Genomic DNA, 25,693 nt, shown 5'->3' on the forward strand with positions numbered 1-25,693 from the left:
GGCGGGACAAGGTCTGAACTTTACTTCTCAGTCATCTTGAGCACTGAACGGTTCAGAATGATGTTAAAATTAACAATGCGTTGGATTACATTTCCTTTTGGCCTTCAAGAGATTTTTCTTTCCCTTTCTCAGCATGGGAGGTCTGATTGTCATTTCATAGCAGTCAATCTCAAATGACCCTTCTTCTGTTTATGTCATGTTCTGCTGGGGAAATGCTGGTGGTGATATTTATAAAAAGAGGCATGGCACGAGTTGCAAAGCTCCCACATGTTTCCACAGTGTCGGAATTCGATCGCTTTCCTTGGGAAAATGGCTGGCCTTGGAGCTGATAAGCTTGTACGCAGACAGGATATTGTAAACACAGCATTTCATTACAACAAGACAGTCTCACTTTCTCGCAAAACAAACAAAGTACAGTTAAAAGATATAATATCGCATGTAAAACACTGAGCGGCTAAGATTCAAGGCCTCCTTACTCTTGGCAGTGTGCGACTAGGGAATTTCAGACCAAAGGGTAACACACAGTGGTTTTGAGGAGTACACCGCTTTCATTAGTTTCCCATAAAACATAGCTTAATGCAAGGTTGTTAAATTCAAAGCTTCTCCTTGAGCATGATGATATACTGCATGAAGAGTTACCTCACTGAAATTAACCCAATACCGAGCTCAAACAGGCTTAAACCTGAAGGAAGAGTTCACTGTGGTTTGAGCTCAAGATTCAACACCACATTTTGAAACAAGATGAAATGCAGTGATTGATTCTCTATTGATTCTAGGAAGTCCCTGAACATTTTTACTTGGAGCACAGAGTCTGTGTGTGGGTGGTCTGCTGGGAAAGATATCAGAGGTTGCTGGGGATAGAACCTACCTATACAGGCCATCTTGTTTAGATCAAGTTCGTAACCGTCGAAGCAGTCGCAGGTGTAGCCTTCTCGCACGCGAACGCAGCGGCCGTTCTCGCACCCATTCAGGACTCCACATTCCTCTGCTTGGAGACCCTCAAAGCCTTCGTAGCGTTCTGATTGGATGCAGATAAAACACAAATGTTTGTTAACCAATAACAAAGCTGCCAAACTCATTATAAGTGATGCATAATGGCAAATTATTAATAACGATGTATCAAATGACAATGTGAAAACAGCGTGAGTGTGAAAGTTCCCACCAACTTAAGGACAAATAAGACATAAATAAGTAAAAAAGGTGTAGTGTTTAATGATAAAGTGTAATGTAATCATTATAATCGTCAGTAGCTGAAAATCATATTTTGCCTGCATTTTACTTGTCAGTGCATTCATGCACATAATATGTAATATTCACAAATACATATTGGAGATGAAAAGCTTCACAGTGTGTCCTTGTATGAAAAGGATGTATTCTGTATACCCACCTGCATAAGAATCCACTGGTCGTGGCTGGTGCTCTGGTGGCCGTGGGACGGGGACATTTACAGGTGGCTGTTGAACATTGTAGTCATTGTCGTTGAAGAGAGGAACGCTTTCAGGAACGTCAAAAGGTCCTGCAGGGCTACCATAACTGTCCCAGTATGGAGGAACAAAAGGCTCAGCAGGATCCTCTGGCCCCTCAAGACCGTACTCGTATCCTTGGCGCTCCCGCAGACTGTCTGAACCTCCTCTCCGAGGCAGGTTGCACATGATTGCATAGTCATCTGAATACAAAAGCACACAGGGAGGAGTTATACAACTGTATGTTGGATAATTATAACAAGTGATGTGTTAATGTAAAAGCAGTTATTAAACAGCGTAAACATTGCCTTATGTGCATCCTGTATCTTACCAGAGTCTCTCCTGGGACAGAATGCACACTGTCCACTCCAGGCGATGCCGTATAGGCAGCAACACTCAGTGTATGTCGTCCTGCGTCCCTGGAGGGGTTCTGCACACATGTTGTCGCCCTCCAGGCGCTGCCAGCATATATCCATGTGCACATCGTGATCAGGCTCTAGAGTTTCTGGGAGACAGAATGAGTAGGGATTAACAAAGCGAGTGAAGACATCCATCCAACTGTCCATTACAGTCGCCCACCGCAATAAAAATTGGCAACATGCACCTCTACGGACTGGACTGAACCCCACCTCATATCTCATTACAGACTCCCACCTCTTGTTTTTACTTTATAAAAAGCAAAATTCTACCCACCCTGTTGTACTGTCCACTCTGCTTTCTCAGCAGGAACGTCCTTAGCCTACACCCTAGCTATTGTTATTGTTGCAGCAGATTATTTTTCTTAATTAATTCATTGATTGAGTGATCAATTTTCCAGAGCACAAATTTCATTTGAATTGTTTGTCTGTATCTTAAGTCAGTATCTAAAGTTACAGAATTTCAAATGATATGTCAAAGGCAGCAAATCTTAACATTTGGAAGCTAGATTCGGAGTGTTAGTCATTTTGCTTAAAAATGATTTAAATTACTTGATTAACTGCTGCGGATTAATTTTAAATTTATGAACTAACTGATTCATTGACTCATCATTTTACTATTGTGAAACTCTCTGTTTCTAGTTTCCAGAAAGAAGCAAATATCACACGTGTGTCGAGTGTGTGTGTGTCACACCTTCTGTGGTATTGAGGCCAATGCAGCGCCGCCGTGTGCTGTCCAAGACTAATGGAGGACTGCAGAAACAGTTGAAAGACCCGGCCACGTTCACACAGGCTCCATTCTCACAGGTATTTCCAAATTCACACTCATCATAATCTAAAAACACATATACAAAGAGAAGCGCACAGACATTAAACATCAGTAGTAATTCATTAAATTTGCATGCATTAGTATGATTACTAAAACCATATATAGGATTAAAAGGTCAGCATCCTCTGGAGAACATTACATTTCTTATACATTCTTGATGCCAAGTGAGATTTTCTGTATGATATGGTTTTGTTGCAAACTGGTTGAGGATGATGGATGGATAGAGCACAGTTCATCTGTTATTGTCATATGAATGTTTTCAAATGTTAAAAAACATAAAGAATGTAATTTCTTACCCACACACTCAAGCCGGATGTTGTCGTAGTAGAAGCCGGAGCGACAGTAACAGGTATAGGTAGAAAAGAGATTTGAACACTGCCCATTTTTACAAATGTCTGATCCAAACATCTCACATTCATTTGCATCTGAGGGGAGACAGAAAAATTCACACAATGGTATTACATAAGTGGTGAAACGCTGCTTCCAAAAAAACTGGCCACCTGTCTCAAATGTCATTCACTCCTCTTGTAAGAAGCTGTCAGTCCACACTATAATAACATTAATTAATCAAGTATGCAGGTATCCCATTAAGCCTTGGCTAGCTGTAGAGTCTATCTATCTGGCTTTAAAAGTTGCTGCAGGTATAAATAAAACAAGGGCTGGCAGTGCACCTTTCTCAAGGATATTGATAAAACAAGTCAGCACTGATGAGAGAGAGAGTACCTATGTAAGGACGCTGTTCTCCCAGACTTTGTGTAGAAGAAACAGGCAGAGTTAATAATCCGCTACCATGAGGGCACAACTGGGTATAGTCATCTGGAAAATAAGTTAGAAATGGTTCATTAGTAAAATGCAAAAGAACTCAAACAAAAACATCAATTCTCAGTATGGATCCTCAGCCTCCTGTTGTACCTCTGCCAGGGACAGGGCAGGCATGGATCTCGCAGTTGTCCCCCCAGCCCGCCCCCACCGTGCAGCAGCACTCCTGCTTGGTGGTGTTGCGAGACAAAACGTTGTCGCAGAAGTTGGCATCATTCAAGTTATAGTAGCACTCCTTCCTCTCCTCAGCTGAGGTGGCAGATGGAGGGACTTCCAGGGCGAGTTTTGGGCCAGTATCTGTGGTAGACAGAGGTCATGGTTAGCTATAGAAAAGGAAATGTGGAAGTCGTAGGGATTTGGTAGTTCAGGAGGGCAAATGCTCACTGATAGAAATGCTTGAACTTAAATCTCTGTGTTTAGGTGGGATCACCCAGGACAGAAAGTAACAGTAGATCTGACACTCCAGTAGCACATCATCACACAGCAGAGGCATCAAGTGGCCTCTGCTCTCCATCCATCAGAGACTGTCCACATGCCTCCAGCAGGTAGTGAATTACCCACGCCTGCCACTGCTGAGCCTGCTCATTTGTCCAAAGGCATGGGCTCAGGCATTTCACCCTTAAGCTGCTGGCTTAGCCAAATGGAAACACTGGCATGTGAGTCAACACACCATTCACTCTCACATGATTGATTAACACACGTCAAAAGCAAACAGCGGAATGTGGCAAAAAGGTACACAAAGGCATAGCTGGGGTTTAGTGCCCAGGCAGAAGAAAAAACATCCCCGCTGAGGTCGCGCCGCTTAATAATGTAAATACGCCCAATTCGTGTACACATACGCCTATCAAGCCTGAGATGTGATGGTATTTCCATGACTCAAAAGGCTCGTTTTGTCATTCGGAAATTGCAATACATTGCGTATCTGTAACCTCTGCCCTGAAGCTCATTTTAGCACGGAAGAGAGCAATGTGTCTTTCGCGGTAATTGCCAATAACTACACCTTATCCTTGTTTGTCTTGGTGGGAAAATGGGTTTACAGTAACTAGGGCCTTCGCTTGGCTGTCCTGGAGGAGTTACTTCATCATTTGTCTGAGGGATTAGGCTAGCACAAATTTTTGTAGGCAACCCACCCAACCTTAACTCTAGCCTATAAAACAAATGGAAAGAGCTAGGTCAAAAGATACTCCAAGAGACGTGGAGTGAGTTATGTCCACCTCGTCACCCCTGTTGTTTGGATAATGAGAGACAGCTCATTAAATCAGGGAAAACTCCGTCTCCCAACGATGGGATGGAGAATTAAGTCCTGTGAGTCACTGTGAGCGCTGGTCCTGCTCTATTACCCAGGGAGCGGCACTGGCTGGAGATGGGATCAAATTCCTCATTGTCGTTGGGGCAGATGCACAGGAAGCTGCCATCGACGTTCTCACACAGGGCCTCCCCGCACAGCGCCAAGCTCATCTCACACTCGTTCACGTCTGCGAAAGACAGCAGAGGAGGGCGTGAGGTTGGTAAAGGATCAGAACAGTACGCACAGGAATGTGCTCAACATGGTCAAGGCAAAGTCATGAAAAAGCATAGGCATGAAATAGCCATCTTTATCATTACTGAAGCCATATCTATACAGTTCTCTACTACAAAATTTGTCATTTTCTATGAAGAGGACACTTTTTCTCAATCTCAATACACAAAAAAGAAGAAGTCTGGTGATTTGCTATATTCTCTACAACAAATTCAACAAAAAGGACCACAATCAAGAAAAACTTTTGTGTGTCTCTCAATATTTTATTATTTTTCTGTGGCTCTCCAAAACCTACTGGCATCACAATTATACTTAAATTAAAAAAAAAGGCTGGATAATAATTTCCTAAAACAGCTGGGCACTGTAGTTTTTAGTAAACATTACTCAAACAGGAAAAATGGTGCTTTTGTTTGGCACTATTTTCATCTGCAGATGAATACACATTTGCTGTTCTTGTATTAATGGCAGCAGGACAGTGTGTGGAACCAACTCAAAGACAAGTCAGTACAGTGCCCATGTTCATTGTATTAAAGCAACATGTCATCCACTGCAACGCTGTGACTCACAATTGTGTTTTTGGACAAAACAATCATGTTCTCTGGCACAGAGGATTTGGCTATACAGAAAATAGGCTCAGTTCAATGCTGATTTTGTTATTTTCTGGGTTTTTTTTGTTATTTGTTGACAATAAGAAACCAGAAAATACCACCAGATTCGCTCATGAATATTTATCGGCGAGTAGTTACACACCAACACATCTGCTCATATCTCCCGGCGGGTTGGTGTAGCCTTGGTCACACTGGCAGCGGAAGGAGCCATCTGTGTTCTCGCAGAAGCCGTGGTTCCCACAGATGGTTTCATTGACGCACTCATCAATATCTGCAAGGCCGGTGCACACAGAGAGGTGAGTGCAACGTTAATATTTACAGTGTCAGTCTGCACAATAGACATTCAAACTGCCTCAGTAAACAGCACTGCTTATCCAAAATAAACATCACTACCATTCTGACTTTACAATAACAAGAGAAATCACTTCCATCATAACACGGTAGACACAGTGTACTGAGTAGACAATTCATTAGGAGGGTTTTCAAACTGTGGTGTCAGTTAATTCAGGGAGACTTTCTCCCTGCTTCAGCACAGTGAATTTGAATGTACTGGGATCTGGAAAGCTGCGAGGGAGTGTTTTTTGGTTGTGTTAATGGAGTGAGAAGTGACACCTCGGTCACTGGGACGTTGGCAAAATGTAAGCGATGGAGGAGTTTTCAGCTTCCAGCCAGCATTCAGCATTCTTACCAGACACTTTACAAGCAGTTGGAGAAAGATGGCTGAAAGTGCAGATCTGTTGTGAAGAGGTTTTTGACAGTGTTCTGGCAGGAAGTGCTTTCCACTATAATCAATGAAATCTGTTTAAACCCACTTAATGCATTCGACATCAGCTGTAGATGTCCTCAAAAATTAAATGGTCCTATGAAGGGATTGTGAGGATACAGTAAGTCTTGGTTTTAGGCCCACAATGGTAGTTAGTAATCAAATCTGGCAGGCGGCAGCCCGTAATAGTTCCTTCTTTGCATGGCAATAAATCATAAAGCAAGTTTAATAAACCCAGTGGAGCAACGCTGCTATATGTCAGCATATGTGGGGAGGGAGAGACACGGATATGGAGACAGTTAACACTGGACCATGTAACGGCATTGCTAATTCCCTACCACTCACTGTCTAAAGGCAACATTTGTTAGCAATTTCTGACATACACGATTTAGTATTTCTTGGCATCTCCAGTGCAGCAGAGAGGCCAAAGACTGATACCGCTGGAGGGCAGGTCTGATTATAATTGTTAAAAAAACAGTCAAAGACATTAGTGATCACACTTTAGTCATGTGACTTTGGCCACTGGTCAGTTAGACTTGACACCGATTAGTATAAACAAAACTGTTTCTTGACAAGTTAGTTTTTATTTAGTTTTCCAGTTCCATGAAACTGTATATTTGAGTTGAGAGTTTAAAAAATGGCCTACTCATCTGTTCCAGTCTTGTTGAGGTCTAGCATGTTTAAACATTAATTTGTTATAAAGTGCATCTTGTTCTTTTCAGTTTAGAAATAAAGAAACATAATAAAGCTTTTCAGGCAGTCTAGCTGTTACACTAAGTCAGTGCTTGCATATTCTCTGAAAGAAAATAGGGGGGAATATTTTGACAGACAGGACTATCATTTGATATGAGCTGCACTGATGTAATTAGAGGACACACCACTATGTCTGTTTTATCGCAGGCATGATTTTGTTGACGTTTTAGTCTCATAACAACCCTCCATGGCTGCTCCATTCAAAGTTTCCATGACTAATAGTAACTCCACTGGAGTGAGGTTTAGAAAAACAGGAAGACCTATTTCAAATATGGAAAAAATTCAGACAATAAAATCACAACAACTTCAATAATTAAATTACAGTTTGATCAGTTTCACTTAACAGCCTCATAACTTGTAAAGCTCATTCTGGACACATCTGCTCAGTTAAGGTAAAAACTCAGACGTTAGAATGAAGTTCTGTCATTCATATGTTGACCACAGCAGTTTTATTCTGCCTCGGAGCACTCATAAAGGTTGTATCCATCGAAGAAAGGAAGGAAGAAGGCCAGGGAAACCACAACCGATTTGATTTGAACAGAGCTCTTGGCCAGGGCCCTGTCTCCCCCTCCAACACAGACAACTGCTTTCTCAGGCTTGCTGGGGGACTTGTCCTCTGTCAGTGTTCCTGTCCTGACTTGGCCACTTCTCTAACATGCCTCTGGGGTCAGAGACAGGGGCTCCCACAAGCTAATAAAACTGCAGAGACAAAATTGTCTTCGTCATTTGTAAAACCTTTCACAGGAAATGCTGAAAAGGACCAAAATTGCTAGAATAGACTTGTGGGCTCAAATGGCTGCAAGATCATAGAAGAATGGATGGACACATACTGAAAACCGCCAACCCATTGGATTTGCATTTTGCAGCTGCGGAGTGAGATGCCGAAATAATGGCGTAGTTTTTTGGACACTTTAATATGTTGCATGTAACTAAAAAATACAAGAAGTATATTCCCAAAGCTCTATCAAATATATTCTAAGAGTAAGGTGAAGGGTATTGGGTATCAACAGTTTAAGAAACGTTTCCTCAAGTGTAAAGCACTTAAGTGGAGTTAGGAATGTTGGACTGACAGCGGCTGCCAGCTGGGAGGTCTGGTAGGAAGGCAATGAAAGCTCTCTGCTAATATATGAAATAATCAGTGTCTACAAGCAGCTTTTCATTCATGTGTGACATGGAACACAATCTGTTGCAAACCACATGTTGTGATGAGATGCAATCAAAGTATCATCCCAGAGAGGAATGAGAGCATCGAGAGCAAAACAATTTTAATGGCCTTTGTTTTTTTTTTCTGTGTATCTGATTCTGGTGGTGTTTTAGTAGCAGCACTGCTTGACCAGCCATTCAGATCTGTCATCCAAGCACAGAGAGTCAGCTTGCTCATCACAAACAGCACTAATGGTTCATGGGGAAAAATGAATAATACAAAATGAGATAACTCCACCAAGAGCTTGTCTCACACCAGCAGGACATGGGATCGCTTTTCTTAGTCTTTCCATGCAATAATGAGTAACGTTAGGACACATGCGGCGCTGAAAATCACCCACGGGGAAGAAGTGAGGCAGGGAAGAGGGTGAGGAGTTCAGCTGAGATGAGAGGAGCTGAGGATAGGAGGTGACCCAGGCCCAATAGGCACCTATCCTAATGGCCTGACCCAGGATTGGGGGTAGTGGAGGGCGGTTAAGTGTAGGTCTCTGTGCCACGTGTTAATCTACAGCACATGGTGGCAGGCAACATGAATATAGGAATCAGTGACTGTTGGCTCACCCTCCGCAGCCCACACCTCTCCCCTATTCTCTGGGCAACCCCTTGTGTGATTGGACCCATATGTAGAGGTTACTTCACATGCAACTGGGCAAAGATGAGGTGAGGTATTTGTTTTCAGTGAAGCATGTTAATGCGCTTTATCTGACTTCACATCTACAACCTGCCTCAGGAGGTGAACCTGTCATATCGTGTGTGTAGTTCTAAAAAAAAAACCAAAACATCATCTTACATCCGCACAACAGTGTGAGCAATCACACACACACATGGTAAAGTCTTTAGATTTCTATACATTTACAGGGGCGGGAGGTTGGCAAGAGTGTGACCACAGACAATTTCCGCCCTTAGGCCAGTCTCATTAAAGACAAGGCATAGCTGGAGTGAATTTATGAGCATAATCATGAGTTAAAGCTAAAAACAATAACCTGGGAGTACACACATCCAGACATACACACATAGCCCTGTGTACAGTAACATGGCAGGGCTGAGTGCAGCCCTCATAGCACAGTTGTGGCTGACGCGCTGCTGCGGAAAAAACCCTGTTTTTCCCTTTTGTATCATTGCCTCTAAATCTAAATGAGCACTGTGACCGGAGCCAAAGACAACCGCTGCCCCTTCGAAAGGCCGGTGAGTAAAAATAAAACAACGCCCCTCACAGAAACTGCAAATTACAGTGTCTGGCCTCTTCTTAAATATTTGATGATTTTTACAAGCAGACAAAAGTGCCTCGGAGTAATCGAGCTCCCTCCCTGGACTTTTATTGGGGTGACGGCAGCATCTCCCACAACTTCCCATCGTGAGGTGAAACAAGCCACTATTGTGTGTAGTGTTGGGCTTCTGAGGGTAAGAGGGCTTGGTTCTCAAACCGGGGCTGTGAGTCAGTGCTGAGCTGTAGAAGTGTTTGTTGTGGGGTCTAGTGAAAACACGGACAGCTGGCGTGACAACATAGCAACGGGGGGGAAGATGGTCAGATGTGGTCATAACTGGGCAACCATACAGACACATTAAAATGGGAGTTTTGTGACGCCATAGGGGACAGCGAGAAGCTCTTTCAATCAGGTCCCACCTCAAGATTTCCTAATGCATGTCAGGTAAGATGGTGTGTGACATATAGCATATAATAAGTCAGTGGAAGTCTTTGTCCCCTACATATAATACAGTTATATATATTTATCACACACCAATGTGCACTTCACTGATGTGTTTTGAGTCTAAAGGAGCTGAGGTGAGCAGCTGGTTTCAATCTGCTCTTATCACACTACAGGCCCCTGAACCCTTCAGCTGGTGCCAGACAGACAACATTATAAAGTGCAGCGAAGAGTCAGTGGCACGTAGCCGGGATCAGGGTGATGGAGGGGGCGCAGGTCCGATCTGTCACTGATCAACACTGCAACAGCATATTTTCCCCTGATCTACATCTGTTGATTGTCCAATAAAAACTCGGGGTTGTGAGAATATGTGAAGCTGCGCAGCACTCCGAGTGAATCTCTACCACCGTTGCAGTCTCTGGTTCCTTTTCTCTAACACAAACACAAGAGCAAAGATGCAAAACCCTGCAGTTAGCCACACACACACACACACACACACACACACTTGCACTCTCATACACAATCACCCACAAACACCCACAGCTTCCAGCTTTAGTCCAACACATCATTCCAATCTGATGCTCTCAGACTGATCTCCCCTCTTCGCCTGTCACTCTCCGATGACTGTTTGGATCCTATCTTAATAAGAGCAAAATATTTGGCCTTTTGTTTTTGTCTCTCATAAACCCAATTTGTTGTTTTATGGTTCTATGAGAGCAACAAAGAGAAGCAACACAGCAACAGAAAACAGAGACTGATAAACTCACGTTGTTGTGCAACAAACCACATTAATATCTCAAGTCCAAGGTGTCTAATCCTGCCAGTAAACACATAGTAAGGCTCCATGTATTCTGGAGGTCATGGAGATGTGTGTGTTGATGTTGGCCAGTTGTGGGTCCAGATGTAACATTATTGCAAACCTAGCCAGCCAACATGGGTGACCGGGCTCCGCCATAGAGGGGCACAAAGAGGTAAGGGACCGTATAAGCCAGTCTGACAATCCTATCCCCTCTCAAAGGGAGAATAGCAGCGATCAGGTTCCACCTTGTTTCTCTGCCAGAGCCACTCCATTAGCTCCGTTGTCAGGAGGATGAGACTATTATCGGCTGCTGGCCTCACACACTGCCTCCAGTGACAGTGCACTCTTCTTTCTAAAGTGCCCCAATTTCAGGGGCCACTTCTCCTCATCTCCCTCATGGTCTCTTGTGCGGGAGGACTTTGAGAACCTGATAGCTTTTGATTCACATCGGCCTCTTTGTGTCTGCATGCCAACCAGATATCATTATCTATGTGCAGAGAGAGAGCCCTGAAGAGTATGTAGAGTGGTGAGTTGATTTCAGGCTACTCTCTGTTCTCTGTCTATCTTTAACTACTGTACAAATGATAAATGGACTGAATTGGGGAACATGTATGCTACAAGAATAGGTAGGCTCATTCTTTTGAGACTGAAGACAATTGGGCTCCACATTTGCCTACTTTTTCTTAACATAATTGTGTGTGCTAGTCTTTTCACTACATGTGGTTTGACCACTCACCACAGTCTGTGGCGTCTTCTCCCTCGAGGCCTGGCTGGCAGCCCATGAAGCACCGGTATGAGCCGATGGTGTTCTCACAGCGCCAGGTACCACACACTGAGCCCCCAAACTCTTTGCACTCATCCTGGTCTGTGAAAAGAGAGGGACACAGATGTTGGTTAGTGACTGACAAACAGAGGCACAAACACAACCACATGTGCTATCAGACACTAACATGGACGCATGCACCCCCGCACACACAGTATTATTCCCTCCATTGCTCCTCTGCTTCCAGCGTAATGGCTCTGCAGCAGGAGTCGGCCAGGGGGCCTGCGGTGTAGCTGTCCTCAGTAAACGCAGCAGGCAACAGGAGTGGCCAAGAACAATATTATCACAGCAACTAAAGAACTTGTGAAGGAGCTAAAGGGAGACGTTCCAGAGGGAGAAACACCTCCTGCTCACAATGGGGTCATTCATACTTCCCTCGGGAGAGAGGGAGTTCAGGGCTCCAGCCACGTAATCCAGGCACCCCTCAGTCCTGAAACCATGGAGGAAAAACCTCAAAGCCAGGCTTGGACACTTTCACTGGAGCCCAGTCCCAACTGGCTATAGATAATCAGTCATAGCCAACTGTGTGCTCTAGCCAAAATGCACCATGATGATCAAACAGCTAATGCTGACATGTTGGTTTACCCAGAGAGAGGAAACGTCAGGGCAGAATTTGGAGTCAATAATCACTATGACATACACAACAGGACATCGTACAAGACTTTTATTCCATCTTACCTTCACAGTCTGCTGTGTCAGCATTGAACTTGAAACCAGCCTCACACAAGCACAAGAAAGAGCCATCAGTGTTGAGACACTGGCCCCGAATGCACACGTTGTCTTTACCGCATTCATCCTCGTCTAAGGCAGAGAGAAGGGGAAAAGAAAGACGGGCAAATTAAGAGAGATAACCGGAGAAAGTGTGGGTTGAGATTTGTTACATATTGACTATCACTAAATAGCCCCATACATCCCCTGTCTTCATTAAATCCACAGGGAACACCACTCCTTTTCATAAGTATCACGAAAAGAATGTGTAATCAAGCGCTTGTCTGAACACAAGATGCATGGGCCATTTGGAGCACTTATCGTGTACTGGCAAACAGGAAACAAGGGAGGAAAAACCTCTACCTCAGCTTTTCAGGCTGAGAACATTTCCCTCTGACTCGTAAGAATTAATAATGAATGCTATATGCTTGATTACCTGTAGATTGGTGGGTAATTGCAGCATTACAGCATAACTTGTAAGGTACATGCATCTGGGGTAAAAGGTGGGGGAAAGGCAGGAAAGCAGAGGAAAATGATTCAAAGCCTGTCTTCCTTTTCCAACCTTTGATTATCAGAGGAATCTTTCAGAGATGACAAGGTAAACACCCATTTGCAAAAGATAGGGAGAAATAAAATGAATGCTCCAGACTATAAGTAAACACATAAATATGCTGTGACTAGATATCTTTGGATTTATTTCAAGGACTTCAAAGCCCGCATTGAAAGGCAGAACAAATCCATGGCACAACCTGATGATTTGGATTAAGTTTAGATATGTTTCAGTCCGCTGTCAGTCCTTTATTATGTATGTTCTGTTTTTGCTGAAAGTTTGGCCAGGTCGAGGCCAAGCATCATTTTGGCCTCACCTGACTAAACCCTTCTTTCATTCCCATAAACTCACACACCCTCATCTTCCCTTCACCTTCCCCCACAGGCTCATGTCAGAGGGGTCTGGCTTTCATTGTGTCAGCACTGTACACACAATGGCAGACTGCAAGAAAATATACGACAACTGCTGATTTATAGGATAATTAGAGCCCTGTATTTGTTGTGGCAAGCAGCCAAAGTACCTGATGCAAGCTGGGCAGTTTGCTGTGGACGTCTGTGGACGATCTAAAGCACTCCAAAGCCAAAGCCTCAGTGGAAGAATGTCCCTGTGCAAGGAGGGACCCAAGTCCTCTTACCCTCAGCCGTTGCCATAGACTGTATATAAAAATCGATTTAGACTCCAGGTGAAACCTATGCTAAAAGCTGCATTCTATCTAATGACCATCAGGGGGCAACTCCACTGGTTGCAAAAAGGAGTCAGATTGAAGTCTATGGGAAAATGGCCCTACGTCTCTCTTGATTTATTACCTCAGTAAACATTTTCCTAATGAGTTAATCGTCTCAGTTGCTATTTTCAAGTCTTCTTCAATACAACATGATGTTCATTTTTTAAAATTATGGTCAAAATAGATGATAAAGCAGGATATGAATTAGGGCGTGGCTACCATGTGATTAACAGACTGCACCACACTCGGCGACCTGCCTGACAATCAGGTTAGAGTACAGAGCAGGTCAGATCCACCCCTCACTCCTCTTTAGCTCTACCCTTTCCGCCAAATATGGTCTCATCTGGTTTAAAAAAAAAAAAAACGACAACGGCCAAAATACAAAGTCGAGGCTTTAAAATGGCCATTCACAAACCACTGGGTGATGTAACAGTGGGTTGCCACTTGGCCTGCACTCAGATATCCACCCCTACCTGCATCATATCATGACAGGATATTTCACTGCCAGACATCCCGCTGTTTACTTAACTTCACCTCTTAATAACAACACCCACCAGAAATAACACTGATCCAATTCTGACATCCTAGCCAAAGTTATTTCATGTATTTTGACAGCAAATGCTCCAGTTTGTTGAAAAGAAAATTCTTCCTTTGCTGATGATCAGGCTACATTTTCATTTTCCCCCCATTGCTGTGACCAGAGGGTCACTGGGTGCGGCTGGAATAACATCAAACTGATTTCCGAACAGTTGATGAGGACATGGTCCATTACACAGAAAGGCTAGTCTGAGCACCCATGCCAGGGGTCCCAGGCCTGGTCTCAGCACCCAAGACACTCTGTCAGCCTGCCTGCACTGAATGAAGAAAGCCAGCAAGCCAACAAGGTTACTGTAAAATGACTAGAGCAGCATGTGCTAAAAAACATTATTACATTATTACCAACTTTCGCCAATTTTTGACTCTGCCTCACCCAATTACACAAAGTCTATAAAATTTGTCTGAAAAATAATTTGCCATTGCTGTTACTGTTCATGCTGAAGTGTGTTACTCTACCTTGGCAGCCAGTCCTTCCATCAATGGTGGTATATCCATCAGGACAGATGCATGAGTAGGAACCCTCCGTGTTCAGACAGTCTCCCTCACCACAGATCCCCATGATGGTTAAACACTCATTGATATCTGTCACACACAAGCACAAACATACACACACAGCTGTGTCAAGATGCCAATATGAGGTAAGCCATGAATGGTCAGGTACCTTGCAGAGCCTATAGTTCCCTATTTTCCCAATAGGACACTTCGCTCTCTAAATGCAGGTCTACTTGTGGTTCCCAGAGTTTGTAAGAGCAGAATGGGGGGCAGAGCCTTCAGCTATCAGGCTCCTCTCCTGTGGAATCAGCTCCCAGTGTGGGTTTGGGAGTCAGACACCTTCTCTACCTTTAAGATCAGGCTTAAAACTGTCCTGTTTAGTAAAGCTTATAGTTAGGGCTGGCTCGGGTATGTCCTGACCCATCCCTTAGGTATGCTGCTATAGAGCTAGACTGCTGGGGGATTCCCATGATTCACTGGGCGCTCTCTCTCTCTGTCTCTCTCTCTCTCTCTACTTTATGCCATTAACTTTGTATCTTTTTCTCTCCCGTAGTTTGTGCTTCTCCTCTCTCTCCCTCTCTCTGTCCTCATTCTGCAGGTCTCTCTGCCTCGGGAGCAGCAGGATCCAGATCCACCACTACTCATCTTTACTATTAACCACTGTTATCTGTCATTATTATTGATAACACCATTACCTACACAGCTGTTCCTGGTCTCTCTCTCTCTCTCTTTTCTCCTCTCTCCTCCCCCCACCCCCCCTTTTTTATCTCCTCCTAAACCCAACCGGTCGAGGCAGACGGCCGCCCACCCTGAGCCCGGTTCTGTTGGAGGTTTCTTCCTGTTAAAAGGGAGTTTTTCCTCCCCCCTGTTGCCAAGCTCTTGCTCTTTGTGGGAACTGTTGGGTTTTTCTCTGTAACAAAGTAAGGTCTTGACCTTGCCCTGTAAAGTGCCTTGAGATAATGTATATTATGATTTGGCGCTATACAAATAAAATTTAATTTAATTTAATTGAATTAAGCCACTAGAAATGGTTAACCACTAATGGTATATTTTATGTGTCTAATTATCCATAGTATATATATAAGTGTGTGTGTCTATATACACCTCTGCAGGATGTCCCATCCACCAGCTCCAGACCAGCAGGGCAGGAGCAGCTATAAGAACCGACGGCGTTGGTGCACTCGCCTCCGAGACACAGGCTGGTGTCCTCACATTCGTTCACATCTGTATTGACACATACACAGACGTCATCAGTATGACACATTCACGCCAGCTGTAAATCACTGGGTCTCACTTCAAATTTGCCCAAGTTTTGTCATTATGGGTGAAGAGCTTCCAGACCACAGTGAACATGTCAGAAAAGTTAGGCATCATCGACATTGGTGAGTAATGACTTATTCTTACTATAGCACGCTGGAACAGATGACTGTGAAATGGATTGCGCAGCCATCGTAAATTTTAGTGACCACAGTGAACCACCCACAGCACTGTACCTTCACATGAGAGCCCGTTGGGTGCCAGTGTGAAGCCCGGGTCGCAGGACATGCAGGAGAAGGAGCCCTCTGTGTTGGTGCAAACACCCATGGGGCACACACCTGGGGTCTGGCACTCATCGATATCTGAGAGACAGAAGAAGAAGAAGAGGAAAAGGTTAGCTATGGGTTATCATGTTAAGCTAAGGGACCTCTTAAGAGTCCACTTTTTGATAATTCACTCTCTTATCTGTTAAAAATTGTTAATGGCTTCGTGTGACTCAGTCCAACATGCAGTAAGAAAAGCCCTCTTTATTAGATCGCACTGACAGTGTTTTATTAAAAAGAGTGGAAAGATAAGTATGCAGGATGGTCACTGAATCCAAAACAGCAAGCTATTACAGGTGGCGTATAATGACTATATCTACAAACAGTCACTGGCTCGCTGTTATGTGATCATTGGAAATTCCTCGAGCCGGCACAGATTGTATTTCTTATGAAGAAAATAGTGTGGGCCATTGTTAAGTGATTGAGACGGCTCGGTTTTGCCTTTGGGTGAACAGAGAGAGTTCAACAGGGCGAGCTTGCTCCAGTACATGGAAGGCAGGGGAGTGGTTGACTTCATTTCAAATTAAGCCCTTAATATTTTCCATGGCATCAGAGACATCCATTAAAATCCTGTCAGAGGCCGACTTGGACTGGTGCTTGTTTTGTGAAACTTTTTCCCAGCACAAAGACACATATCGGTGGGGGATCTTCCTCTCCGGCTTGATCCACACTTCCATTGAAAAACACACCACGGTATATATGACTAACTGAGGCCATGTTTGAATCCATTTAAATAATCATTCCTTTTCTGCTTCCCATGAAGTCATGACAGATCTAACCTCCCTGGATTCATCAAAGCAGCCATCTCACCGCATTGATCTCATAAATCATGTCATGACAAATTACTGAATACTGTAAAGATTTTCTGTAATCATGTTCTAGGGCTAACGCAGTCCTCATTTACTGTGGTCTACTGTAATGTCAGGTCCAATGTTCACCATAGTGGCAGCTTAAGCTATCCTTAGCAGGTAGGTAAATACAGATGGAGTCTTACCCTCGCAGCTGTAACCGTCCTCAGTCAGTTGCAGGCCGGCTCCACAGCTCCTGCATATGTAAGATCCTGGGGTGTTCAAGCACAGCTGGCCGGGGCACACGTTAGCCACCGAGCACTCATCCACATCTGGGCACAGATACACAGACACATCATAGCACAGATTATCATCTCTGGCTTCAAATAAATAAACCCCGCCAGTTTTAATCAGTTAGATCAGTAATCACTGGAACTAGGAATTACAAATGTCGACACCTCTGCCTTTTTAGCTGAGCTATCTGCAGGACATTCGCCTGACATCATCTTGTTCTATTTGAGGGCCGGTGTCTCATTGTGTTGAGCAAGGATTAAATGAGTGGTGCCAGAGGTGGAGGGATCCAGGATCCAGCTATGATGTGATGTCTAGAAGGAGTATTTTGGGATTTTGAGCACAGATGAAGGAGCTTTTAGTCCAAGCTGTCACACCTGATGCTGTTTACATACAACCTACCCCAGCTGGGGAACATGTTTGACAGAGCTGGCACATTCACCCTAACCGCAGCTTTGATGGGTATTAAAGCCTCATCTGGCATGCTTGAATAGAAGAGGCTACACACACCTGTGCTCAAGTATACAAACATAACAAAGCACATTCCTGCACAAAAACAGCCCAAAGCCTCACCATCACACTGTTGTCCATCCTCAGAGACTGTGAAACCGGGTTGACAGATGATACATGTGAAGGAACCCTCTGTGTTTGTGCATGTTCCCTGGGGGCATGTAGTGGGCAGTGCACACTCATCAATATCTGGTGTGAAACAACAAACAATGTTAGACAATCTCTGCAGGACTGGGATGTCTCTACAGCCAAGAAAAAAGCCAAGAAAAAAGATCCAAATTCACAAAGAAAAGCACTTTCATCCCCAGTGTGAGGTCTGTGAGACTGCATTTAAGATACATGTGATGTTCTGCAGTGTTCCTTTTACAGGAATGGTGTGTAATAAACCAACCTTCACAGAGCTCCCCGTCATAAGATACTCTGTACCCTGTAGGGCAGTTCTTACAGGTGTAAGAGCCTTCTGAGTTTAGACAGATCCCGTTGCCACAGGTAGACAGGGACTGGCACTCATCAATATCTGAGTGAAACATATCAGCACAGACATCACTATAAAATGTGGAGGGAATTCAGTTGCCCAGCAAAGGAGTTTTTAATGGCGGGAGCCCGGATTTACCTTCACACCTCTGCCGGTCTTGAGACACTCTGTAGCCAGCCTTACACCTAGTGCAGGTGTAGGATCCCTCCGTGTTGGCACACACCCCACCTAGACACAAGTCAGCCTGGGCACACTCATTCACATCTGAAAACAAAAAGACCAGATTTACCACAGATGGGCAGATGAATCATCACAATCTATCAATGTTTGTCAAAAAGCGCAGTTTAGTGGAAACCATTAGACAGCGGACTTCATACCTTCACATCTCAGCCCATCAACAGATGGTTCAAACCCAGGCCTGCAGTTCTGGCAAGTGTAGGAACCTGCTGTGTTGATGCAAATTCCCGCAGGGCATGCATTACCAGTTGCGCACTCATTGACATCTAACAAAAAGAAATAATTTGCAGACATTATGCTGCTGTCAAGAGAGCTTCACGAGCAGAGCATGCAGTGATGAGTTACACCCTACATAGATAATCCTTTGCAGACCTTCACAAGCTTTGCTGTCTGAGGTGACTTGGTAGCCATGGTTACAGGTGCATTTGTGGGTGCCGTCCAGATTGACACAGCGGCCATGGAGACAGACTCCCGGGAGCACACACTCATCCACATCTGGAGGGAAGATATAGAGGATAAAAAAGGAGGGCCTCAGGAAATAAAGACAACTGCTGACTCTTTGTAGCCTCTTTATAAACCTTCAATGGTGCCGCGAGGCTTCTGTAGTAGCACTGTGGAGAACTATTCACAGAACTGTTACTTTGAAATGAGACATTAATAATGTCTGACTGATCTTCTGACCGATAGTTACCTTGGCAAATGTTGTCCGGTGAGAGTTGGTAGCCTTGGAAACAGTTGCACCTATAGGAGCCCTCAGTGTTGACACACCTACCATGACTGCACACTGTTTGGTTCAAGCACTCGTTTACATCTGAGGACAGAAGGGATCAAGAGACACATGTATGGGAATATGATTTTAGGTTTTATCCTGCCTCAATTAGAATTTAAATATTACGTTAATAATATTAAACAGCAATATATCTTTTAAGATATATATAAAGTGTCAGGTATCTGTGTAATCCACAGACGTCAATTCTGGCAGATTCTAGGGCTTCTTTAGAAATATCACTTTTCGTCTAATTGTCTGTGTATGTTTTAAATGCTGTTAACACCACAAACAAAGTTCACCCCCATTTTATTAAGGTTACGGCAGAGACCTGAAAAACAGAACCTCCAAACCTGGAAAGCCTGCATGGTTGGTTGTGCCCACTGGAGGTAAGAAAAAAAAATTTATTTGATTTTTTTTTATTTTTAATTTGGGTGAACCAACCTTTCAACATAAGATTAAATATAAGATGTAGGGTTGATGATCCCTGTGGTAAAAATGAACTTTTGCCGCAGGAGACAGCATTGATAAAATAAAGACCTGTATACAAACTAAGGGCTGTATAAGCATATTGCAGCAATAAAGGGGAAACAATCACAGCATAATTAGTGTGCAAAATGACAGCAGACATTAAATTACATCAGCGCACAGACCCAAACCTCATTCATGAAGGCCTTTTACTATTTACAGCAGTAGCTGTCTTTTCCACTTCATGAGTCAGAATAGTTGACCCAGGAATTATGTGGAAAACCTCATGCAGAAATAATGTTTTATAGTGGAATTTACCAAGTGTTAACAATGGCAAGTTTTTCAGGTCTCATGAAGGTGTGGAGAGAAAAGGCAACTGAGGTCCAATTATGTGAGTGTAAGAGACAGTAAAAGAGGAAGGGAAAGGGGGAGAGGAAGGAAAAGTATTTGTCTACAAAGGAGGTGGAGAGAGTTACTGAGCGGTGATAGAGATGCTGAAACAGAGAGCTCACACAGTGAAAACACAGAGTCACAGACTGGGTTTTGTTTGCCTAGCCATAGGCACTGCCAGACGTCTGTCAGTGTGGCCCGATGCTTTGTTTCTGCAATCATCCGGCATCTCTCAGGCCTCAACGATAAGCCTTGACAAGGGAATGGAGCTGTTTTCTCTATCACACCAGCAATTAGGCTTATCCACGATTCGGCCAATTGGGCCCAAACTACTGAGTTACCGTCAATTGACTGAAGCAAATGCTGGAAACCCAGCACTCATGTTGCCTGTTTTATGTGACTCCCACAGCACCAGACGTATACTGTGGGACTGTTAGCGCTGCCTGTGTGGATGTTCGGAGTAAAAATATTTACCTCTGGTGTTATCCCTCATTTACCGGGTTCCTCTAAGTTACTATTTATATACCACAGATGTACAGGGAATGAATACTACTAGTTGACTGACAAACAGTAAGTAGCTGAAGTGGTGTTTTCTTTGGAATCAGGAAAATCATGAGACTTTAAACGAGGGCATCAGTTGTCAGACCCACTGAGAAATCGTTTAGAAAGAACTCCAAAGTACTTGTAAAGCTGATTTCTGTATTTTTCATCCTCATTTGGTCTTTTAGCTTTTCACATTTCTGGAACCCTTATTCCAGGAGCTTAAGTTTCCAAACAAATTAGAGGGGTCTTAAAGAGGGGATGTGGTTAGTAACACCAGTCAGGCTGTTATGTAACAGGGACAAATTCAGGCTGGGAGCTACTAGCATGTTAGCTTAAAAAACACACATCAAATGCAGTTTGTCGGCCATTTGTGTATTCAAAGCTAATAATCTGCAGTAAGAGTTTTACAGTGGACCATGACAACACTATGGATGAGTGAGAGAATTTGCTTACGTGTCAAGACCTCTTCGCTTTAGGGAATTGACCGTCTGGCCTCCTCATACATCTCCAGTGACTGCTCAGTTCTCTCACCTAGCTCAGCAGTGGTAATAAAACCGTGCTGGCCTCTGCCGGGCCCAAGAGTGCAGTGGCCAGAGCTCTCCAACAATAATACGCTGTTTGTTCAAGGCTGTGGCCAAGAGAAAATATTTGGACTCTCCCAAATTGAAGTATTATAAACAATCTTTTTACGGGGGTCAGTGATATCGAAAGATCAGCAGTAACACGGTGAATGTGTTTAAACAATATTGGGGATATGCAGAGGCTGCTGGGTGGAGAAGCTGATATATCATACGTGGAAACACTGAATGGACAGAGAGGGTGGGTTGTTGTGCTACGCCCACAGTCACTGTGGTTTTGGGCTGTCATGTGGGCCGAGTAGTGATCCACACTGCACAGAGAACATCTAATACGCACTGCTGAAGCATAAAATAAAATAGTTTCTGTAAAATTTTGTGCACATCAGCAGGCACAGTGTCCCTTTGAGCAAAAAGCTGGGCTCAGTAAACCTAATTCAGCTCGTGCTATTAGGTGAACTGTGCTGGATCACAGGCTGTCAACAGGTCTTTAACAGCATGGCTGGTTGCCATGTCACCTTGGTTATTTTTGGTGATGCCAACCGGCAGCAGCAGTTTCATCTACGTAAATGTTACCTAAAACAGGAAGCTTTTATGGTGTAAGAGGGAAAACCCAGAGGAGTTTGTGTAGTGGTGGTGCTGCTGCTATGATGGAGTGTGGGGTTGCCTTACCCACACATCTTTCACTGACGGGCCTGAAGCCCGGGCCGCAGGCCTGGCACTGGAAGGAGCCGAGAGTGTTGATGCAGACACCGCTGGGACAGGAGCTGGGATCTCTGCACTCATCTACATCTGCTCAGGGAGAAGGTGGGATATGAAAATAATAATTTGAATTAGCTGTTACTAAATCAATGTGCACATGCATAGAAGAAAGGGTGTGACGTCACAGATGCTAATATATGCAAACAAACAATCGCTCTGTCACGAACTGAGCAGAGCTTTCTCATAGTTTTCTTCCTGGCTTCCACTAGAGGAAAATACATGTGTTTTGTTACCGGGCTACACATTAACTCATGGCAGCAAACAAATAGGTCTGGCTAGGACTGTGCTGTTATAAGAACTTGACTGTGTGCGTAGGTGCTTGTGAGTGCATGCATGTCACCTTCGCACAGGCCTCTCCAAGACTTGGCGTAGCCACTGTTGCATTCACAGGTGTAAGATCCTTCTGTGTTGACACATTTGCCATTCTGGCACTTGTTGGGCATGCTGCACTCATTAATGTCTGCCAGTTTGAATGAAAACCAAGGAGAACGGAAAAGAAAGTGACTATTGTGTTCCACAGCATTAATTAGGGCAGGATGCTTTTTAAATGAACAGCGCTGACAGACAAGAACTTGCACTGCTCTGACAGAGAGTCAAAAAGGTAACAGCAGCCTGTGGTGACTTTCATCCACTGGAAACATTATATCTCTTGCTGTTTTGCTTGGGCTGTGCCTCACCTTGACAGAACTTCCTGTTCTGGGTGATCACTTGGCTGTAGCCGCTGTGGCACTGGCATGTGTAGGAGCCATAGCTGTTTACGCAGCGGCCCTTCCCTTCACATGGGTCCTCGTCACACTCATTCAGATCTGCGATGGGAGACAGAGACAGGAGGTCAAGACAGCGAAGGAGAGTAGAAAAGATCGAATACAACATCATATTGCAGTTCCATTTCACCAGCAAAGACCATGCACTTTCCAGCCCCTGACTTTGGAGCTCCTCTACTATACAGACATTCCACAGTGATGGGCCTGAGCCCAGCCGGGTGGAGCAGAGGCTCCAGCCAAGGCCTTCAATGTGAGGTAAGGGATCACAGCACTGTGGCAGCTCTTTGGATGGCCTGCACGCTGTTGTCAGGCATCACGGAACAGGTCAACATAAACAAACGGATCTCTTTCATTTTGGCTTGCTTAATTTCTCAAGGCTTCTGTGCCGTGTAATGTTTGGTGTTGAAGACTTGCTTGCACTGAGATGATGATAGACAGAGCCGCTGGGGCCTCTGGTGTCAGCATGTGTGTGTCTGTATGCCCCCCCTTCTCTTTCAGTGTCCAACCATTACCCCTGTCTCACTCCATCTCCCTCTCTCGCCCACCGGTGCTTACCAATGCAGTTGGTCTGCAGCGCACTGAGCTTGAATCCTGGCTCACACTGGCAGGTGTAGCCAGTCTGCACAGGAATGCATTTCCCACGTCCACATATGGTGGGGGTGGTGGCACACTTGTCAATACCTGAAAGAACAGCCACGGAAATGTGCACAGTCGTTACTCAGAAAGCAGACAATGATATTTGTGACCTAAGGTTACACAACATTACAGACAGTGTAAAAAATAAAAAACGCATTCCAGTAACACATGTTGTTCTCCACTGGAACCTGTCTTGCTGTTTTATAGGTGGAGTCTTGGATGAGAGGACAGGTTTTACAGCACCGTAGTGTTCTAACAGGTGGTATGGAGCGCTTACAAAGAGGTCGACGAGAAACAGGTCATGCACAGTAGAGCCTGACATCAGTGTTGTTCTTGTCTTTTTCCATCCAAATGGACTGTGGTAAAACAAAGACACTGAACTGGGCCCCTGTGTATGGCTGAGGAGGAAAAAACTAACTACATCATGTCTTTTTCTATAGGATTACTGTAAATTCTCCCCACCTCCTTAACCTTCCAATCGTGAGTCACTTCACTCTCTCTATCACACACACACACTTTCACTCCGTCTTCCCTTCTTCCTGCATTTGTCATAAATCTGGCCTCCATCCACTCAGGATAGCTTCTCCTTCCAAGAGGCACACTCTTTCTTGGTTTTTCGCCCTCTCACCCTCTGTGCAGTGCCGCATCTTCAAGCCAACTTGGCTTTGAGAAAAGGGGTCAAATAAAAGCAGAGTACAAGCGCTCCACAGCTTTACTCTGGGTCAGCCTGCAAGAATGCCTCATGAGAAATGCTGCTGTCTGCCAGCAGTTGACAGAGAACATAAAAAATGAAGAATTCAGTTTCATGCTGTTCTTGCGCATGGTTGTCCTACAGCCCCATACCCACCTGGTGATTTTAGATTTGCATCCAGTGTAATAAGCTGATTTACATCAGTTATTTTGTATTTTTATAACCTGACTTACATCAGTTATTTTCATTCATTTCATTCTGCCGTCCATATTTTACTCTGTTCTGACAGCGATTTCATCATTTGCAGTTAATATACAATAAATACTTTTTCAGAGTGCTTCAGGGCTCGTTCAGTACCTAACAAGCTTAATAATAATTCTTGTTTACTTCAGAGAATTAAGGACGTGGAAGATTTCTGTTTGCTGGTTAACACACTCTGGCATGTGTGAGTTTGGGACTGATTACTGCTGACGAAGTGCGTTTAGCTTAGCTAGGTTGTTGTCATCTTTGGAGAGAGTGAGGACTGCTGTCGGGTTAGGGTTAGCAGTCATCAGACCGAGACAGGCCTGGTGACGTTGAGTGCTGTGTGTGTTCGTGTCGTTGACTGCTTTCTCTTTCAGTGTAATCCTTCCTCTGAATCTGGAGCATCAGAAACTTTCTTGGCTGTTTCCCAGGTTTTTCTGCCATAGGCCCTGCCACTCTCCATCACAACAGTCCCTCTCCTCTTCAGCTCTGGCAAACCAATGATTGCTGCTCAATGTAAAACGAATCACTACTGATGCTCCAGTGTGGAAATGTTGCCACAAACACCAGATTTAAAACCAGTATATAGTGAAATACAGAGAGATTTATCTGCTGCTGATAGGTTTAATCAGCATTCTGTGGACTCATTTGTGAATGGCTGGAATCTAACAGATGTTCATTTATATATAAAAGTCCTGCACTCCAGTTTTAAAGAACAAACTGATAAAAAAAGTGCACCCAGGTTAACACAGACTAAATTGCCCAAGTCTGTCTTGTTTTTTTTCTGTTTTTCTATTCTATTTTCATAGTGGGATTTTTCTGTATTTTGATATGTGTAATTCCTACATTCGGTTAATACGAGGTTATTTTACCTGTGACTGAGTCTGTTTGGGTCGTGTCCTTTGAATCTGGCCTCAGGCTGGTGATGGAAGAGTCTGGAGAAGTCTCTGTGAAGAGGGAGTGGGTGAGTGTGAATACAAAGAACCACTAACACTGTCTTATAAAGTAAATTATCATTCTCCACGACCTTTACGATACACTGCTTGTTTTCCCAACCACTACTACTTTAGCTGTCACTCACTGGGCTGCTGAATAAAAATGATCTACTCTTTTCTCTGGGATAAAAACAGTACAATGACCAAAATAAATCAAGTACACTTAATGAATGAAGGGAACCTTCAGACTTTAATGTCAATGTTTTCACTGGCGTGAGGGCAGAGCAGACAGGGACTGAGACTGCCACCACTGTGCAGGAGTGAGCA

At 44.1% G+C, this 25,693-nt stretch overlaps 1 protein-coding gene across 1 annotated transcript in view; it reads right to left on the reverse strand.

Moving 5' to 3' along the window:
• LOC139632850 (latent-transforming growth factor beta-binding protein 2-like) overlaps positions 1 to 25,693 on the reverse strand; it is an 82,985-nt gene that overhangs the window by 3,186 nt on the left and 54,106 nt on the right. The window contains exons 15-40 of the mRNA XM_071498088.1: positions 25,304 to 25,378; positions 23,417 to 23,542; positions 22,775 to 22,903; positions 22,438 to 22,557; positions 22,008 to 22,127; positions 19,285 to 19,404; positions 18,966 to 19,088; positions 18,734 to 18,859; positions 18,495 to 18,620; positions 18,273 to 18,398; positions 17,945 to 18,070; positions 17,287 to 17,412; positions 16,206 to 16,331; positions 15,817 to 15,936; positions 14,677 to 14,802; positions 12,320 to 12,442; positions 11,555 to 11,683; positions 5,797 to 5,925; positions 4,868 to 5,002; positions 3,621 to 3,824; positions 3,432 to 3,524; positions 3,005 to 3,133; positions 2,574 to 2,714; positions 1,795 to 1,968; positions 1,388 to 1,666; positions 869 to 1,018 (exon numbers count right to left, since the gene is read on the reverse strand). Of these exons, the coding sequence (XP_071354189.1) occupies positions 869 to 1,018; positions 1,388 to 1,666; positions 1,795 to 1,968; positions 2,574 to 2,714; positions 3,005 to 3,133; positions 3,432 to 3,524; positions 3,621 to 3,824; positions 4,868 to 5,002; positions 5,797 to 5,925; positions 11,555 to 11,683; positions 12,320 to 12,442; positions 14,677 to 14,802; positions 15,817 to 15,936; positions 16,206 to 16,331; positions 17,287 to 17,412; positions 17,945 to 18,070; positions 18,273 to 18,398; positions 18,495 to 18,620; positions 18,734 to 18,859; positions 18,966 to 19,088; positions 19,285 to 19,404; positions 22,008 to 22,127; positions 22,438 to 22,557; positions 22,775 to 22,903; positions 23,417 to 23,542; positions 25,304 to 25,378 (3,501 nt within the window). The remainder of the gene's footprint in view (positions 1 to 868; positions 1,019 to 1,387; positions 1,667 to 1,794; positions 1,969 to 2,573; positions 2,715 to 3,004; positions 3,134 to 3,431; positions 3,525 to 3,620; positions 3,825 to 4,867; positions 5,003 to 5,796; positions 5,926 to 11,554; positions 11,684 to 12,319; positions 12,443 to 14,676; positions 14,803 to 15,816; positions 15,937 to 16,205; positions 16,332 to 17,286; positions 17,413 to 17,944; positions 18,071 to 18,272; positions 18,399 to 18,494; positions 18,621 to 18,733; positions 18,860 to 18,965; positions 19,089 to 19,284; positions 19,405 to 22,007; positions 22,128 to 22,437; positions 22,558 to 22,774; positions 22,904 to 23,416; positions 23,543 to 25,303; positions 25,379 to 25,693) is intronic.

This window comes from Trachinotus anak, unplaced genomic scaffold (assembly GCF_046630095.1).
Source record: "Trachinotus anak isolate AG129_WGS33_773 ecotype Australia unplaced genomic scaffold, CSIRO_AGI_Tana_v1 ptg000015l, whole genome shotgun sequence".
In the NCBI taxonomy this organism is placed as follows: domain Eukaryota; kingdom Metazoa; phylum Chordata; class Actinopteri; order Carangiformes; family Carangidae; genus Trachinotus; species Trachinotus anak.